The sequence below is a fragment of the Peromyscus eremicus genome, chromosome 8a (assembly GCF_949786415.1).
Source record: "Peromyscus eremicus chromosome 8a, PerEre_H2_v1, whole genome shotgun sequence".
Lineage (NCBI taxonomy): Eukaryota > Metazoa > Chordata > Mammalia > Rodentia > Cricetidae > Peromyscus > Peromyscus eremicus.
The window spans coordinates 68,682,841-68,700,934 of NC_081423.1; the positions used below are offsets into that span (position 1 = coordinate 68,682,841).

The 18,094-nt window shown below is 42.6% G+C and overlaps 1 protein-coding gene across 1 annotated transcript in view; it reads left to right on the top strand.

The window, feature by feature from the left end:
- The window catches only part of Bcas3 (BCAS3 microtubule associated cell migration factor), a 109,321-nt gene that overhangs the window by 25,803 nt on the left and 65,424 nt on the right, over positions 1-18,094 (top strand). Inside the window, 1 exon segment of the mRNA XM_059270704.1 lies at positions 17,719-17,800. Within this exon segment, the coding sequence (XP_059126687.1) occupies positions 17,719-17,800 (82 nt within the window).

Below are 18,094 nucleotides of genomic sequence, written 5' to 3' on the forward strand. Positions count from 1 at the left end.
GTGGTGGCAGTGGCACACGCCTTCAATCTCAGCACTAGGGAGGCAGAGACAGGCGGATCTCTATCCAGGCCAGCCTGGTGTGCAAAGTGAGTTCCAGGACAGCCATGGCTACACAGAAAAACCATGCCTTGATGGTGACCAGTGTGATGCTGGGTGGTGGTGTTCTTTAGGGTACTGTCTAACAGGCTCTCAGAGCCTAACGAGCAGAAGTGTAGAGCAGTGACCCAGGAGAGTATCTGAAGGAGGTGTGTTCAAAGGCAGTGCAAACACTTGGAATACGCTTCAAATAATAAAGAACAGTAAAGGGGTGGTCTTAGCTGGAGATTTGTGGCCACGTGAAGAATGAGAGGTCTTGAGCAGGGAGTGGTGGCATACACTTGTGACCCCACCCACCACTCCAGAGGCAGAGGCAGAGGCAGGTCAGTGAGTTCCAGGCTAGACTGTGCTGTTGCTGGGAAAACCCTGTCTTCAGAAGGAGAGTGTGTTATACCCACATGGTTATAGTGGCTTTAGGCTTTGGTACCATTACAAGGACTTCTAAAAACTTGCATATAGAGCAAAGTTGAAACATTTTTATAGTGAAAACATGCACACCCGACACCTGGATTGCCCCACTAAAATTTTACTCTGCTGAGGCTCCAGAGATTGGCCCAGTGGCTCAGAGAGCTTACGGTTTCCGAGGTTTGCTCCTCAGCACCCCTTATAACTCACAACTGCTTATAACTCCAGTTCCAGGGGCTCAGAATCCTGCTTCTGGCCTCACCTGACACATGACATTATTCAAGGAATTCCCTGTCCCAAATTAACTTAGGTTCGCTCCATCTACTCATCTTTAGTGTTCTCATGGACACCCCAACGTAGATTACGTTTGCCTGTTGTAGTTTCCTGTCCCCTTCTGAATTATTTCCTGTGTGGCATTTGTTTTTCTGCACAGTGTTTCTGAGAAACAACCATGCTGTCCATCTGTCCATTTCTTGTAATTACATCAGAGTTTCTCACTCTGCTTACTAAAAGAAGAGAAATGAGGTGTTGGGGATTGAACCTCGAACCACCTGCATGCCAAGCAGGTGCCCCACCACTGAGCTGCACTCCTAGTTCCTTTCCATCCTGGGCTTCACCTTTTGGTTGTTAGGAATGTATGATGAGCCCTGAATAAGTCTTTTGTAAACCCACAGGTACATCCACCTCTTAGATAGCCCCTGTGTGTGGGTTTGCTGAGTCGTGCGCTTGGAATGTGGTCTATTTAACAAACTTGTAAAGTCTTTTCCAGGGTGACTGTACCATTTTATATTGCTCATCACTGTGTATGAATTGTTCTGCATTCTTGCCAATGTTTGATGTCATCGGTCTGCACAATTTTAGTATTCCGATGGATGATCACTTGAGAATTTATTTAGCTTTAGTCTTTCCCTGGTGACTGAGCACTGTCTTTCATTGTGTATCTTTTAGTAATGTTCTGCACAGAGTTTTTCTCCGTCAAGAAATGTGTTTTTCACCGGGCAGTGGTGGCTCAGGCCTTTAATTCTAGCACTCGGGAGGCAGAGGCAGGCAGATCTCTATGAGTTGAGCTTGAGGCTAGGTCTGCAGAGTGAGTTCCAGGACAGCCAGGTCTACACAGAAAAACCCTGTCTCAACACCCCACGCGCGCCCCCCCCCCCATGTGTTTTTCCTCTACCATTGAGCTGCATTCCCAGGGTTATCTACTCAAACTGAGTCTTACGGGACATTTCAGAATTTTGAAGATGTAGATAATTCTAAAAGTGAAAGCTGTGTGCAGAGCAGATTTCCGTGACAGGATAGTGAGTTTGATTTAAGTGTGTGGACCATGGTCCCGGACCTGTTTGGTCACTCACAACGAAGTTAAATGCAGACAGCAGGACCGGTGCTGTTTGGAGGCCTGAGTCTGTGTGCCGCTGCGCTCAGCATCTAGTGTTTGTGGTTTATAGCGGTGTCTGTGGTAGGTAGGAGAGAAAGCATTCCCATATTTGTGCTGTCATAAAAAGGGTGTGAAAAGCATTGCCAAGAGTTCCAGTTGCCAAAAAAAACCAAAAAAACAAAACAAAAAAAAACAAAGCCGGGCAGTGGTGGCGCACGCCTTTAATCCCAGCACTCGGGAGGCAGAGGCAGGCGGATCTTTGTGTGTTCGAGGCCAGCCTGGTCTACAGAGCGAGATCCAGGACAGGCACAAAACACAGAGAAACCCTGTCTCAAAAAAAAAAAAAAAAAAAAAAAGAGTTCCAGTTGCATGGGGCATACTCAGGACAGTGATTGTTATAGGCATTTTGTAATATTTATAGTGATATTTATCATTACTGTTTGTGTACTTGATCCTTTTAAGATTTTCTTTTTCTTATTGGAAACTTTTTTTTAGATAGGATCTCATGTAGCTCAGACTGGTTTTGTTTCTGCAGATGACCTTGGACTTCTGCCTCTACTTCTTGTGCTGAGATTGTAGATCTGCACTACTGTGCAGTGTTGGGAATGCCATTCAGGGCTTTGTGCATGCTAGGCCAGCATTCTACCTACTGCACTATATGACCCAGTCTCCATTTGTGTTCTTGGGACCTGGTGGATGCTGTCCATGTTGTATATAACTGAGAACATTCCTAGACACTGTCTTTCTTATTTTATATAACATAAAGAACTCCCTGATGATTATTGAAACATATTTGCAGTTAAATGTTAATTATGGGCATGAGAGTAGGATGTTGAATTTTCAGGTGGAAATGTGAATTTTGGGAGTATGGACTTTAGTCTTTAGTAACAGGTTCTCATGGCTCTTGTGATGGTTAGAATTAGAATGGCCTCCATAGGCTCATATATTTGAATACTTGGTCCCCAGTTGGTGGAACTGTTTGGGAAGGATTAGGAGGTATGGCCTTGGAGGAGGTATGTCACTGAGGGTGGGCTTTGAGGTTCAAAAGTCCACACCATTCCCAGTTAGTTCTCTCTTTCTTGTGTTTATGGGTTACATGTAAGTTCTCAGCTATTGCTCCAGCATCATATCTGCCTGTTGCCATGCTCCCTGCCATGATTTTCAAGGGCTCACTGTCTGAACTATAAGCCCCTAATTTTTAATGTTTTCTTTTGTAAGTTGCCTTGTTCATGGTGTTTTGCCATAACAATAGAAAAGTAACTAAGACATTGTTATTAGTAGAGTCTGGTCTTGTAGAGTCAAGGATAAAAAATAAGGAAAAATTTAATTGTTAAGAGCTGAGTCCCATGTCTCAGAGATATATTACCAGCATTTAGGAGGCCGAAGATGGAGGGTTGCTCCAAGTTTTAAGGCCAGTGTAGGTTACAGATGAGACTTGTGTCTCAATAACCAAGAACAAACTAACCCCCACTCCCCACACAACCCAATGTTTTCTTAGCCCATCAACATGGGCTTGAATGCTTCATTTCCAAGCATTAGACATAGAGGTTTGTTGTAAGAGGATTATGAAAAATCTGAGTGGTAAGAAGTCAGTTATCTTTAGTGTCTTGGCTTGGATTGGTACTATGTAATATGAGATGATAGCATGATAGTAATGATAATAAATGTGTGTATGTGTGTGCATGTGAATGTTGTATGTGTTGTGTGTACATGTGTGTATATGTATCTGTATGTGTGCATGTGTGTTGTGTGTACATGTGTTTGTATGTATGAGCGTGCAGGTACTCATACCCATGTCTGCATTCAGAGGTCAGAGCAGGACTTTGGGTGCCTGCCAAGACATCTCACTAACTGAAGCTTGCCCTTGGGGTAGGCTGGCCGGCCAGTGAGTCCTCAGGTCCTCCTGTCTCTGCCCTACTATGCAGTCACACACAGCATGCCAGGCTTTTTCTGTGAATGCCGGGGACTGGAACTCAGGTTCTCATGCTTGCAGAGCAAGTGCTCCTGTCCACTAGGCCACCTCTCTAGCCCCTGGAATGGCATCACTTCTGAAGAAATAAACTTTGAGTCCATTTACACTCACATGTTAAAAATTAAGGGAAAATTCTATATGGTATGTTTTAAAATGATTATAAAGGGTTCTTCTTTAAAAGTTTACTTACATAAACTGGGTGTGAGTTTGTACCCGTAATTCCAGCTGCCCAGGAATATGGGGCTGGAGGATCCAGAGTTTTTTTGTTTTTGTTTTCCCCTCCCCACCTGTGTCTAAGACACAAGTAGGGTTGGTGTGTGGTGTACACCTTTAATCCAGCATAGGGGTGGTGTGGCAGAGGAATGAGTTGGTGTGTGGTATACACCTTTAATCCAGCAGAGGGGTGGTGTGGCAGAGGACATGAGTTGGTGTGTGGTATACACCTTTAATCCAGCAGAGGGGTGGTGTGGCAGAGGACATGAGTTTGAGGCCGGCCTCCAATGGCTGGTAAGAGCCTGTCTCAATACAAGTAAGCAAACAGAAAGAAAAACAAAAGAAACAAAAAGAAACAAAAGAAAATAAAACTTCCTGGGCTTGCTAGTCTAGGTCGGTTATCACAGCGGCTCTGGCCGTTCAATAGTCAGCCCCGGCAATTTTAACAAGGCATGTCTCAAAACAAAAACTGCTCAAGTATCTGGGGACATTGTGTAGCAGGAATCTTAAAAAGTTCTTACTAATAAAAACAAACCTGAAGCCAGGTAGTGGGGTGAATGCTGGAAGATTTTAGAGAAGCAGAACAAGCCACAGCCACATCACCTCACCAGTTCCTCAGGTGATCCTGTTTCCTCAGACTGGATGCCTCTCAGCTGAACTGTGCTGCTCAAAAGCCTAAAAGCTTAACCAGCCAAAATGCTTCTAGTTTCTGGTCTTCACACTTTAAGTACCTTTCTGCTTTCTGCCCTTACTCCCTGGGATTAAAGGCTCACTTCCTGGGATTAAAGGTGTGAGTCACCATGCCTGGCTGTTTCCAATGTGGCCTTGAACTCACAGAGATCCAGACGGATTTCTGCCTCTGGAGTGCTAGGATTAAAGGCATGTGTGCCACCATTTTCTAGCCTCTGTATCTAGTGGCTGTTCTGTCTCTGACCCCAGATAAGTTTATTAGGGTGCACAATATTTTGGGGAACACAATACCACCACAACATTGCTTTGTAGTAGGATACTAGCTTTGTACTCTCATGACTTACCATGGTCTCAATTTCCTGTACCACAAAAAACCAAAATCCCCCCAAAATACCTTTGTAAAACTCGGAAATTTTTTTCTGCACATTTTTCTGTTTAATGACTACTAAGGTTTCTTAACATATTTACAAATATCTATTTTGATAGAATTGTGAAGTAATATTCTGTATAGTACTTGGAAGATGCTGGTCACAAGGAAGTTATTTGCCATGTGCTCGGGAGCTTTGCATGTGCTTCTGATGTTGGACACTAGGTGTCACTGGTACACCGATCTACGAAGAACAGAAACTGCCCTAAAGCTGTTAGTAGCTTTACATACCAAAATCCTGAAAGCAAACACGTGAGGGCATATTTGAGGTAAAAACCAATTAGTCCATTATTTATTAGAAGCTATATGCCAACAGACATCGCCACGTTGAGATTGTTAGCCAGGAAACATTTTTATAGGTTTCATTTGGGAATAATATTAAGTTGGTGATTTGAGTGCACTGGTAAGCAGAGAAGGTTTGGAGCCCATTCAGGACGCCGATGCCTTTGTTGAGAGCAGGACTTATTTTGTTTGTTCTGTTCTTTTCTTGCTGGAAAGAGAAGTGATGGGTCTTCACTGGGTGTCACACTGAATAAAAAGCAGAAATGAAGGGGCATGTTGAAATAATTTGTTGAATCTACCCATCTTACTGAACTGAAATACTTTTCCTATATTGTCTTTTCTTTCTTATTTTATTTTTTTTTTGGTGGCCAGAGTTTTTCTCTAATCCAGACTGACCGATGTCCTGCCCATGCCTCCTGAGAGCTGGGGTTACAGGCGTGTGTCAGTGTTTCTTAAGGCAGTCTTTTAGAGAAGTCCGTCTGAAATGTAACTTTCCTGTGTGTTCTAGTAGCGTTATGCAGAGTTGGCTGATATAGGCTGGTAGACATTCCATAAGTGAAATTTATCCTGAATTGGAATCTTTATTGAATGAGGTTTTTTTTCTCTCCAAGAATATGTGTGTATAATTGATTTTTACTTGTTTATTTGTATGTGGATGTGTGGTGCATGTTCTTGAGAGTGTGTGTGTGTGTGTGTGTGTGTGTGTGTGTGTGTGTGTTTCCCTTCGAGTGCATGTAGAGGCGTGAGGAGAACATGAGATATCTTTCTCAGTTGCTTCTCCACCTTATTACCTGGAGGCAGGGTCTCCCTTTGAACCAGAAACTTGATGTTTCAGATCCACTGTCTAGCCAGTGAGGTCTCCAAATCTGCATTTCTCTGCCTTTCTGTGTTGGGAGTTACATGCATACACAGTCATGTCTGGCTCTATTATTTACTTTTTGAGAAAGTGGATTTGAGGAAGTGTGGAGTTGCTGTGTGCTCTATGTATCCACACGACTGCCCTCTACCAACATTCTACACCAGAGTGTGCAGTTGTGGTTGTAGAACCTGGGTTACACTATACTGCCACCCATAGCCAGGGTTCTGCCACCCATAGCCAGGGTTCTGCCACCCATAGCCAGGGTTCTGCCACCCACGGCCAGGGTTCACTTCCCATGCAGTACTTTGTGCACTGATAAATGTGTCACCTCTGTAGCATCAAACAGCATGGTGTCACTGCTCTGGAGACCTGAGCATTGCCCACTTATGCTCCCACACCTTTTGTAGAGGCCATCACAGCATCTTGTGTTGGTAGTGTACGTCTGCCTTTGGCTAATGCCATGTGCTTGAAGGACCCATTTCAGATTGGTTTCTCTTATATTGTAATATGCATGTAAGCTTCCTCCATGGCTTTTTAAAAAGATTTTGCTATTTAGAGTGTCAGTTTATGACAGATATCAATGTAAATATAGTCTATATAGTATACATACTACGAGATACACAAATATTAAGTTTATAGTTTTTTCTTTTTCTTTTTCTTTTTTTTGTTTGAGACAGGGTTTCTCTGTATATCCCTGGCTATCCTGGAACTCACAACTCACTCTGTAGACCAGGCTGGTCATGAACTCACTGAGATCCACCTGCCTCTGCCTTCCCAGTGCTGGGATTAAAGGTGTGCACTACTACCGCCTGGCTCAAGTTTATAGTTTGATGATTTTTTCCTTGTGTATGTGTGATTGTGCATGTATGCACACAGGCAAGTGAAGCTTAACTGGAAGAAATTTTAGGACCTTTTTCTCATGAAGTTCCGTATGAGTGTTCCACCTTCCTGACGGGCAAGACAATCACTGTCCTGAGCACAGATTAGCTTTGCAGTTTTTAAACATCATTTAAATTGATGCAGTATGGAATCTCCCTTATCTGTTGTCTTCTGCTCAATGTATATTTTAGATTCAGCCCAGTCAAGACGTAGTAAAAGAATGAATTAAAGGCGGCAATCGCGTTTGTGTGCCTGAGTGGTTGTGACGTGTTTCTGACAGCTGCTAGCCGACACTCTCTGTAATGGTGCTGCATTGACTCCCGAGCACCTTCCAGTCTGCCTCCGGGCGCGTGCGAGTGTCGGCTTGTCTGAGTGGTTTTGCATTAACATCTACCCCGAGGAAGATCTTTTGACTACAGAAGTGTTAGCTGCAAATGGAAGATACCATTAGAGCAGCTTCAAAGGACCGAGTGATACTGAGATTGGTGGGTGCTGAAGTCATCGCTGGGGTTTTGAAGTGCAGTGTCTGAATCAGCTGCGCATAGCCAAGGGGTGCATCATGCCGCTCTCCTTTCATCTTCTTTTGGAAAATCAGGCTGGAGGGGAAAGGCTAAAGCTGCCTCAGTGCTTTTTCGGTGTGTGTGAAAATTTGGAAATATGAAAATATGAGTACAAGTTTCTTTCATTATTTATGTTCTGTGGCTTTCATACTGTTCCTGAGACTCACTTCCTTCTTGCTTCAAGTTTTGTGTTTTTTATTTAGTGTCAAGACCAAAATACAGACTGACTTGCTGTCTCCTTCATGTGGTCAGCAAATATCTGTTCTTTAAGTTGTAAGTTCTCACAAATACACATTTTAGGTGGTTTTTGTGGTTTGTGTTTTCTTCCTTGCTGGCATACAGAGCCTGTTATGGAGACACTGACACTTTACCCTCAGCTGAATCATTTGCGGTTGGATGGCAAAAATACGACAGAAAACTTCTTCCCCTCTTGCCCCTAATTGTAGGAGCTCGAAGAAGCTCATGACTGCTAGGAATGCATTCCTCCAGCTGTTCTGTCTGAGGTCCGAAACTGTCCAGGCAGAGCCGGAACATGAAACACTGGCCGTGCCGGTTAAAGCCAAAAGCTCCCCCAGTTACAGATGCTGGCATCTTAAATTATGCAACTATGGTGAGCCTCCTGCCTCAGCCTCCCTAACTGAGTAGTATAGTTATGTATGTGCCACTATGCCTGGCTGAGAACTCTGGGAGATGCCCATGTCTTTTGAGGTGGGGCACTTTTGGGCAACCTTTCTCCTTTTTTCCTTAATCTTTAAAGTGAAAATATAATCCCATGATCCATGGGAGGATTAGTTCCAATATATCACAGTCCTCCCCAGTATATATAAAACTTGTAGATACTTCTGTCTCTCTTATAAAACTGTGTAGTATTTGCATATAGCCCAATCACATTAGTCTGAGTACTTTTAAATTATTTTAGATTATGATATCAAGTACAATATCAGCCCTATATTAATAGTTGTTAGGCGCAGTGTTATAGTAACAGCAAAGAAGTAAAAAGCCTCTGATCAGTACAGATGTATGTGCCCACACCTGCTTTGAGATGGTGTTGGAATGCAGGTGACCCTGTGGACACAAAGGACTGACTGTATAGTATCAAGGTGGCTTCAGAGTATTCCAGGCAGAAACTGTGAGCTCCTACTATTTCTTTGTGTTGCTCTGGTCACTTAATAGCTAATTAAAATATCCCTTCTTATGTTACCTTGAATGCCTTGTCCTCCTGCCTCAAACTCCCTACAGTGGGCATTATAGGTACGTGCCAGCTCATGGCTGGACATTTTGGCTTTTTTACTGAGTTAGTAATTTCAGCTGATGCCTGCCATTGTCTTACCCCATAGTGATATGCATCCATTTCTCCCTGAAGAAAAGGATTTCTGTTACTTTTCAAGGTAAACTATAATGGTACAGTTTTCCTTTTAAGTAGTTTTATTCAGTTCAATTAGTATACGATTAATTGTTACCAATTTATAAATTGATAATAATGATGCAATTGTATATTTATATGGAGTATCTAAGTCTTTGTTGCTTTAGGAATTGAGTTAAAATATTTTTGGGTTTACTCATTTTCTGTTTATGAATGTTTCACATGCATGTTTGTGTGTGTACCATGTATATGCGTGGTGCCCACATGGTTGAGGAGATGGCATCCAACCCTTTGGAACCAGAGTTGAGAGTCACCATGTGGGTGCTGGCTGGGAACTGAAACTGTTCTCTGGAAGATCAAGTGCCCTTAATTCTGCAGCCCCAGAACTGAAGTTCTTAAAAATAAAGTTTTCCTTTGCAGTCCTTCCGTTTCTCTCTGCTTTTGCTTTTCATTTCTCCTTTTCCCCTTTGCTATTAGAGAAAAACATTAATTTTGGGAATTATAATGACTTTCTGTATATTCTGTATACATTTAAATTATAGGGTTTTTTCCGAGTAGTTTTAGCTGTACACAGGAATTAAGCTGAAGGTAGATTTTCCTCATTCCTCTTTCCTGTTAGTATCACCTCCAGGGATTGTGCTGTGACTGTTAGAGTAGATGAGCCAGTGTTTATTTCATTTACTTATTTTGTTTTAAAAATTTATACATTTTCATTTTATGTGTATGTGGCTGTTTTGCCTGCATGTATGTCTGTGCACTGCTTGAGTGCCTGGTGCCAATAGAGGCTAGAAAAGGGGATTGGATCCCCTTGAACTGTTGTTAACAAAATGCTATGAGCCACCATGTGGGTGCTAGGAATTGAACCTGGGTCCTCTTAAGCCCTGAGCCATCTCTCCAGCAGCAGTCTTTTGTTGTTCTTTGAGACAGGGTCTAATTGTGAAGCCCTGATCAGCTGGAACTCTCTCTGTAGCCCAGGCTGGACTGGAACTGACAGATCCTCCTGCCTCTGCCTCCCTAGTGCTGGGATTAGAGGCGTGCGCCGCTGCTGCTGCTGCCGCCGCCGCCGCCGCCGCCGCCGCCGCCGCCGCCGCCGCCGCCGCCGCCGCCGCCGCCGCCGCCGCCGCCGCCACCGCCGCCACCGCCACCACCACCACCACCACCACCTGGCCTCGTAGTCTTTTTTTTTTTAAACCATAGCTGTAAAGCATAGGTAATAACATTCTTGTAGATCCATGAATCAAGTTGTTCCATAATGTGTTCTTGTATATATTTGAACACAGCTGTAGATAGTAAATATTCCTAACAGGATTTAAGAACATTGGGTAAGGAACCTGTGGAACACTAAACTAGATGTGCAGTCCTTTGTCATTTTTCCCTCAACAAACATATCCCTGGTTTAACTCTCCTTTAGTATTAATTATGTACTACACGCTTTTAAACATACAGTCTTATAATAGTCACATTGCTATGTTATTTTTCTTATTTCAAAGCTATTCTGAGGTAGCAGATTTAAATATCATGTAAACATAACATAGTCCAATTCATTTCTACAAAAGTCAGTTGTTAGGGTGCCGATCTTTAGGTATGTATTGTAGATACTCTACGTTGTTAGTTCCCACAGGGTGCGATTTGGGCAGTAAGAATACAAACTTAAAGGAACACAGATGTTAGCTGTTTTGCTGTCCAAGCCTTCCCCAGGTGGAGTTAGAGCTGTTCACTGAACTAGATGACTTCGAGATGAATAGAGGTTTTGATTTAAAGGCAAAATGTGCTTGAGAGAAACCTGAGAAATTCTTCTTGTTTTCCAAGTCTCATGGCTCACTTAAAAATTCAGATTTTTGGATGCCAAGGAAATAGCTCAGTGCTTTCCATGCAAGCCTGAGTCCCCAGTTTAAATCCCAGGCTCCCAGGTAACAAACTGGGTGTACACTTGTAGTTCCTGTGCTGGGGAGGCAGAGACAGGCGATCCTGTAGCTTATGGCCAGCCTAGCACCCCGCCCCTCCCCCGCCACATACCAGGGCTGGGGAGCTAGGTCAGTTTAGGATTTACCCTTGTTTTGAGACAGAAGCTACATCCAGTTCACCTTGAGCTCACTATGTCTCTGTGTCTGGTTTGGAGGTCCTCCTACCTCAGCTTCCAGAGTAGTGGGATTATAGCCATATGCCCCATACCAGGAAGCCCTTGGAGTTTTGAGGCTTGATCTGGTTCTGTAGCCCAGGATGTTCCTGAACTCCATAGCCTCCTCCATCTGCCCTTCAAGTGCTAGGTTCTAGGTTGTGACATGCCTGCCTCTCTTTCTTAAACTGGCTCGAGCCTTAACAATTTTTATTGATCTTTTCTCAGAGCTAGCTTTTGGTCTCATTGATCCCCCCTCCCCTTGATTTCCTTTTTTCAATTTTATTGGTTTCACCTCTAATTGATGTTTATTTATGCCTGCTTGCTTTGATTTGGTTCTATTTTTTATTTCATAGGTAGCTTTAGATTTCTCAATTAGAGCTTATTTTTTTCAACTCTATGCATTTAGGGGTGTGGATTTCACTGTGACTGCATACCACAGCTGCAATTAGGTTTTTATTTTCATTTAGTTATAAATGTTTTAAAGTTCAGCGTGGTGGTATATGCTTGTTATCCCGGCACTTGCGGAGGGTCAAGAGTTCAAGGACAGCAAGGGCTACATGAGACCCTGGCTCAAATAAAAACAGAGAAAACAAACCATAAACAAAATATTTTTAAAAAATTTTGAAACTTTCTTCTTTGAACTGTGTGTTGTTTACAACTTGGTTGCTTAATCTCACTAGTGTTTTGTCATTTTCCAGATGTCTGCTGGTACTAATTCTGCTCTAGTTCCACTGTGGTGAGAGGGCAGGCTGTGGTTTCTATTCCTTTAAGTGTGTTAAGGTGTGTTTATCATCTACAAAATGGATCCCTCGAGTTTACAGGGTATCAAGCACAGTGTGACTGTAAAGTAATCACTGTGTATCAGGGTGGAGAAATTGGTTGTTACTGTATTTGGAATTCAGTTATGGACTTACCTTCTGCGGAGGTGCTGAGATGAATCCGAGAGTCCCATTTGTATTCTGCACTGTCGCATCTGCCTCTGCACCGTGAGGCTTCCTTCAGGATAACGGTTGGCAATCATCGGGCTTCACACCTGCTCACCGTAGTGAATGCTGTTAATTTATGCATTTGGTTTGGGGCCGACTGGCATATACAGAAATTGACTTAGGCTTTTTATTCATGTAATATATAAGCCCGTTAAGTTGGTTCTCTATCAGAATGGCTGACATTAATGGCTGTCTAGAGTGTGAACCCTCATACATTCTAGTGGAAGTATGAGTTGATATAAGGGCTTTGGAAGACAATTTTGTTAATGTATGAAAGCTGAATCTTTACCTACCTTGAATTAACTTAAATATTTTGTGCGTGTGCATGTGTGTGTGTGTGTGTGTGTGTGTGTGTGTGTTCTGCTTGCATGTATGTTTGTGCACTACTTGTACAACTGGTGCCCACAGAGGGCATTGGATCCCCTGGAACTGAGGATACATACAGTTGGGAGCCACCTTATAGGTGCTGGTAATCAAACCTGGGTCCTCTGGAAGAGCAGCCAGTGGTCTTAATACCCCAGTGGTCTCTACACCCTTAATTATCTTGAAAATAGAAGCAACTATACTAATAGGTCTCTGCAAAGAGTTTCATACATATATTCACTGAAGCTATCTGCAGTAATAGTCATAGTTGTATAATCTGTGATGCTAGATACAACTGTAAAGTGGACAGGTGACCTAGATCCTATTTAACTTTAAGGAAAGAACAATGTGAAGAACAGCTGGAGGCAGTTAGGGATGCTAGTGTGCACTCTAATAAATGCAAATCACATTAACATCCTCTTTGCACTAACAAGTGTTTGGGGTGGAAGGTAGCTCTGCTGTCCTGCGCCTGATCAGCAGGGGTAGTGGATTGCTTTCCTACCTAGGTTCACCCTCCAGAGGCCTCCCTTCCCTTCAAAGGTTAAGAGCATCCTCTAAAGAAGTAAGGAGGGTTTGCTTTTGTACTTGTGTCTCCTGTGTGCCCAGGGTGCTTCAGCTTGTGTGCAAGTGATTCTTTGCTCCAGCTTCCCAGCTCCTGGGACTACAGGTGTGGACACTGTCTCCGCCTTGGAATTATCTTTCTACAGAGTAGATTCAGTTGTCCCTTTACCAAACTTCATTTGCTTGTCTGTTCAGCAAGCAGGTGCAGGGCTGGAGATGTGACTGGTGGTAGAGTCCTTCCTGCTGTATACAAGGCCCTGGGTTAAATTTATGCTAAAAATCAAACTAAAAAAAAATCATTACTGTCAGTTTTTGATAATTTAGAGTATTGTAAAATAGCCCAAAGAAAGTAGGAGTGTAGATTTCTGTGAAATTAGATGACAGTATGGTGGCCTCTAGAGAATATCAGGAAGAATTAGTGAATTCTTTTCTTGACTTTATATTTGTCTACTATATGAGTTTTTTTGGTGGAATTAGGTATTGAACCTAGGGCCTCATTCATATTAGATAGCATTCCTACACTGAGCTACATCCTAGCACTGTTAAGTTGCGTCAGCTGGTCTTGAATGCCCTCTGTACAGCCCAGCAGGCAGAGCTTGGACCTGTGATCAAGAAACATAAGACCCAGGGCCTAATCTCTTGATTTTGTTTTGTTTGAGACAGGCTGGCCCAGGCTGGCCTTGAAATTGTAATTTGAAAGGTTTGGGCCTTGGAGTGTTGGGTTGTAGCTGTGTGTCATCATATCCTGCTTTCTCTCATCTACAACAGTGGCCAGGAAGATGGAGTTCTGCTGGGTCCAAACTAGAAATGTGGTAGAGGCCTGTTAGTAATAGGAGATGTAAAATCATAGTGTTTTCATCCAATGGGAGTCTTTGTAGCAGTAGAGAAAGAAAACCCTTACAGTCACATGCATCAACATGAATTGATTCAGAGCCAGTAATGTGGAAGAGATTCTACAAGAGTATACTGTGTGGTCCCATTTGTAGTGTGTTCAGCAGTTAAACCTGTACACAGTCTTGCAAGTTAAGATTATGTTATGACTATGTGGCAAGCCTTCTACATTTTCATAATTATTTGTTAGTTATTTATTTACTAATTTTTGTGGAGACAGCGTGTCACCTTGTAGCCCTAGCCAGGATGGAACTCCTCCAGGCTGGCCTCCACGCTGTGCTTCACATCCTCCTGCTTCTGCCTTCCTAGCTCTTGCTTCAAGCCTAGTCTCATTTTTTTGAGGTGGATGTCAGTAACATAGATGCTTTATGGAACAGTCATTATTAATCTCTCCAGGATCAGTACTGATGATCTGTATTTTAAATAAAGTGCTCTCTGTCAGTAAAGTTTGTCAAAAGAAGGGCATTTGGAAGCTGTAGTTGTGTTTCTGCAGGGCAGGGTGGTGCCAGTGTGCAGGAACTTGACTGCAGTGTGGAGTCCCACCCTCACGGTCCTCAGTGTTGGATTGAGTTTTCCGCTGGGTTTCAGAGCAGCCTGGCTTCTCAGGGCTGGCTAGCTTTCATTTGATTTTAGAATTCTCTGGAAGTTTTCTCCAAGCTCCTCCAGATCTTTCTGTCTCTGTATGTATTGTTGTCTCGTGAGTTGTAATTTCTTTTTCCTTAGATTGAGTTGGGAGATTCTAAACTTGTGTTCCCCCAACCCCTTCCAGTTTGGTATGTAATTTGCATATTTTCACCATGCGAAAGCTATTTTCTATGGTTGGAAAGATTTTTTTTCCTACAGTGTGAACAAATCATTCTTTGTTCTCCTTATTGTGCCTTCAAACTGGTACGTCCGGTTTATGCCCCAAACAACAAAAGTCTGTCATCAGAAATTAAAATGCCAGCAAGAACAAAGGCAGAGACCAGGAGGAGCTGGGGAGAGGTCTCCTCCAGTGCCGTCCTCCTGTTACAGTGGTCTGGAAGCTGGAGTTCTGCGTCTGTCCGCTCTCCCGGCTTCTGCCGTTCTTGGCTTCTCAGTGTAAAAGTGAGCTTGCAGCTCCTGTTCAGGCTTCAGGTCCTTATCTTGAGATTCCTTGTCGTTTTCAGAGATATTTTTTCTGGAAACACAAAAGTAGTTTTGACTGCTTTTCACACTACTTTGGTATTTATTTGAAAGTAAAGTTACCCATGAACACACTGGATGAAAGTCTTAGAGGCAGCTGGGAAGCATCCCTGTATGTCTGCGTCCTTTCTGACGTGTGGAAGGCTCTGGATCTGGATGTGCCTTGCTAACACCCTCTGCTCAGCGTTATTCTTATTTAGGATTTTCATGTATCATTTGGAGGATTCTCTCCCGGGAGGCTAATCTTGGTGACTTACATTCTGCAGTTAGACTCAGATTTCAGCAGGATGTAATCTGGTGTATTCACAGTTCTCTGTGTGTATATGAGACCCCGAACTTCCTCCTCCCCTTTCCGTGCTCTCCTAAGGACTGGAGACCCCACTCAGGCCGTGAGGGGGACAGTGAATGTGGCAGTGCCCTGCCGATCTTCCCTCGTGGTTTCTGTTCTCACCTGTTGCTGTCCAGGTGACAATGTGTTCAGGTTGGAACAGAGAGTTTGGTTCATTTTGAAAGCTGTTTTGCTGTAAAGCTTCATGTGTTTGGATTTTGAAATGTTTTTCTATGTTTTCCGCTCTAGTGTATTAATTTAGTGATGACAAACTTATTGTAATTATAGCAAGACAGATTTAAAACAGTATTTAGTATACTCGAGTACAGAGACTCAGGGAAATGAGGTTATACTTTTTAACATTCGAATTTTGTTTGGTAGAACCAAAAACTAAAGGCCAGTTCTGGCACATGGAAACAATGGTACAACAGGAGATTTTGTGTTCACACTGTAATTTGTTATGGGTGTAAATTTCACAAGTGGAATTTTTTCATTACTTCGTATTATACAACTTTAAGTTTTACATTACTTTTAATTAAATTTTTTTCTTAGTTGTATGACAGAGTAGACTCACTTATCTCTTGTCTAGCAGACACTGTATTTTCAAAATGTAATGACTTGGTCAACAATTTCCTGCTGTGTCTTTTTCTGTTCCAGTTTTCAAGCGGTGGGGAATTGGAACTTGTCAATAACACATTTTTAATATAAGTAGACAGTATCAGTACTCAACCTGTTAGCATATGTATGTTCAAAAACAAAAGATGTGGTACATTTTAGATTTTAGAAAATGGGTGATTGCCGCATTAGATGGAAAGTTTCACAAAATAATCATCCAACTTTTTTTCTATAAAGTTTGAATTCTGTCCCATTACCGTCAAATGGAGACTTGGGAGCTTCAGCGTGTTTTGCTCAGAGGTTTCATTATTGAAATGAAAGCCAGGAAAGCTTGTGGTGCACAGGAGCCCAGGCCTTTGCTCTGCTGGCTCCTTTGAGCCTTTGGGTAGGTGGTGCTGTGGTGGCACCGTCCTTGCTGGGGCTCCTCATGAGGCTCCGCACACCAAGTGGGGAGGACTTGTTGCTGCAGCCAGCAGGTAGTCTTAGTTACCACAAACACAGTGGGTATTTACCAGAAGGAAAACCGTAGAGCTCACAGCTCTAAAAGGCACGTGGGAGAGAGGCTGAAGATGTGAGTTCTTTCTCCAAAAGACACCTCTGCATGCACATTGTTTACTTTGGAAGCTTTGCCAGCTTTTCATGGTGGATATATTCTTGGACATTAAACCACTTGTTGGGCAGAGCCTATTAAAACGACAATAGTATGTGACCTCTGTGAGTTTTTATCTTTGTTACAGCTATTAGAAATTCCTGAGATTTTAGGGCCAGTTTTGTAATGTGTACCATTTTCTCTGATATTATATATTTCATCAAACGCTAGCAGTTACTGCAGTGTGCGGAGGACCATGTTAGTATCACCTCTCACAGTCAGTCTAGAAAGCTGTTATTCTCTAATTCTATTTTAATTTGCTCAACACATGAGCCAGCAGTTGAAAGGCATTTTTTAAACTTGATACACACTAGCATAACCCCTTTTGCCTTTTGGAGAAACAGAATACTGTAGTCTTTATATCCAAGCACAGAATCTGACTTTATTCAAGGTAGTGGACATTGTTACAGTGTTTGATCTTTGTTTATAGTATAAGTGATGACTTCCAAAGTTGCTTGCTTACAACTTTGTTACTCACAGAGTATTTCAGTTAGAGGTGTCTCGGAGGTCTTTTTTTAGCAGCCTTGTTCTGTAATTGCAAAATAATGTAGTTGATAGATTTGAATGGTTCTAGAAAGATAACTAATAACAGCTTAGATATTGCAGAACAGTCTCATAGCTGCGCTAACATGGAGGATGAGCTCAGGAGCTGAACAGACTTCTCATGGGTTAATAGAGCAGACTCTCTTCAAGTTTATACCAATAATGAATTGTGATGTTTTCCCAAAAGTACTTACATAATTTAAGATAGGGATGTATTTGATGTGCATGACCTCCCTAAAATCCTAATGTATTGTGTGGGTATATATATGTATGTGTATTTCCAGAAAATCATGGTAAAATTTAGGTGTTGATTGCATCTAATAGCATTGTGCTACATATTTGAATATAGTGAGCTATTTTCTTCCTTCTCTTATGCAGATCAGCGGGGAAGCCCAGGAGCTCTTCTCTGTTCGACATGGCCCAGTCCGAGCAGCTAGAATCTTGCCTGCTCCACAGTTGGGTGAGTGTAGCCTTTAAGGAAAAGCAAATCACATAGTTTCTCTTTGTTGCTTTTGGACTACAGACAGCAAGAGTGATAACCCAGGTCTGTTTTGCTGCAAAGGTCCATTCTGCCTCTCTCCTCCTGCAAGACAAACCCTTAGTGCTCTCAGTTGCAATAGAAATAGGTAATCTTAACCATTTCAATATGGCTATTCACTTTCTGCTGTGGTTTTGATTTATCTCCATCTTCTTTGATCTCGATTTGGCCTCTGCCTTTGCTAGCTCTTTCTCCAAGCTGTCTTTTCTCTTGGCT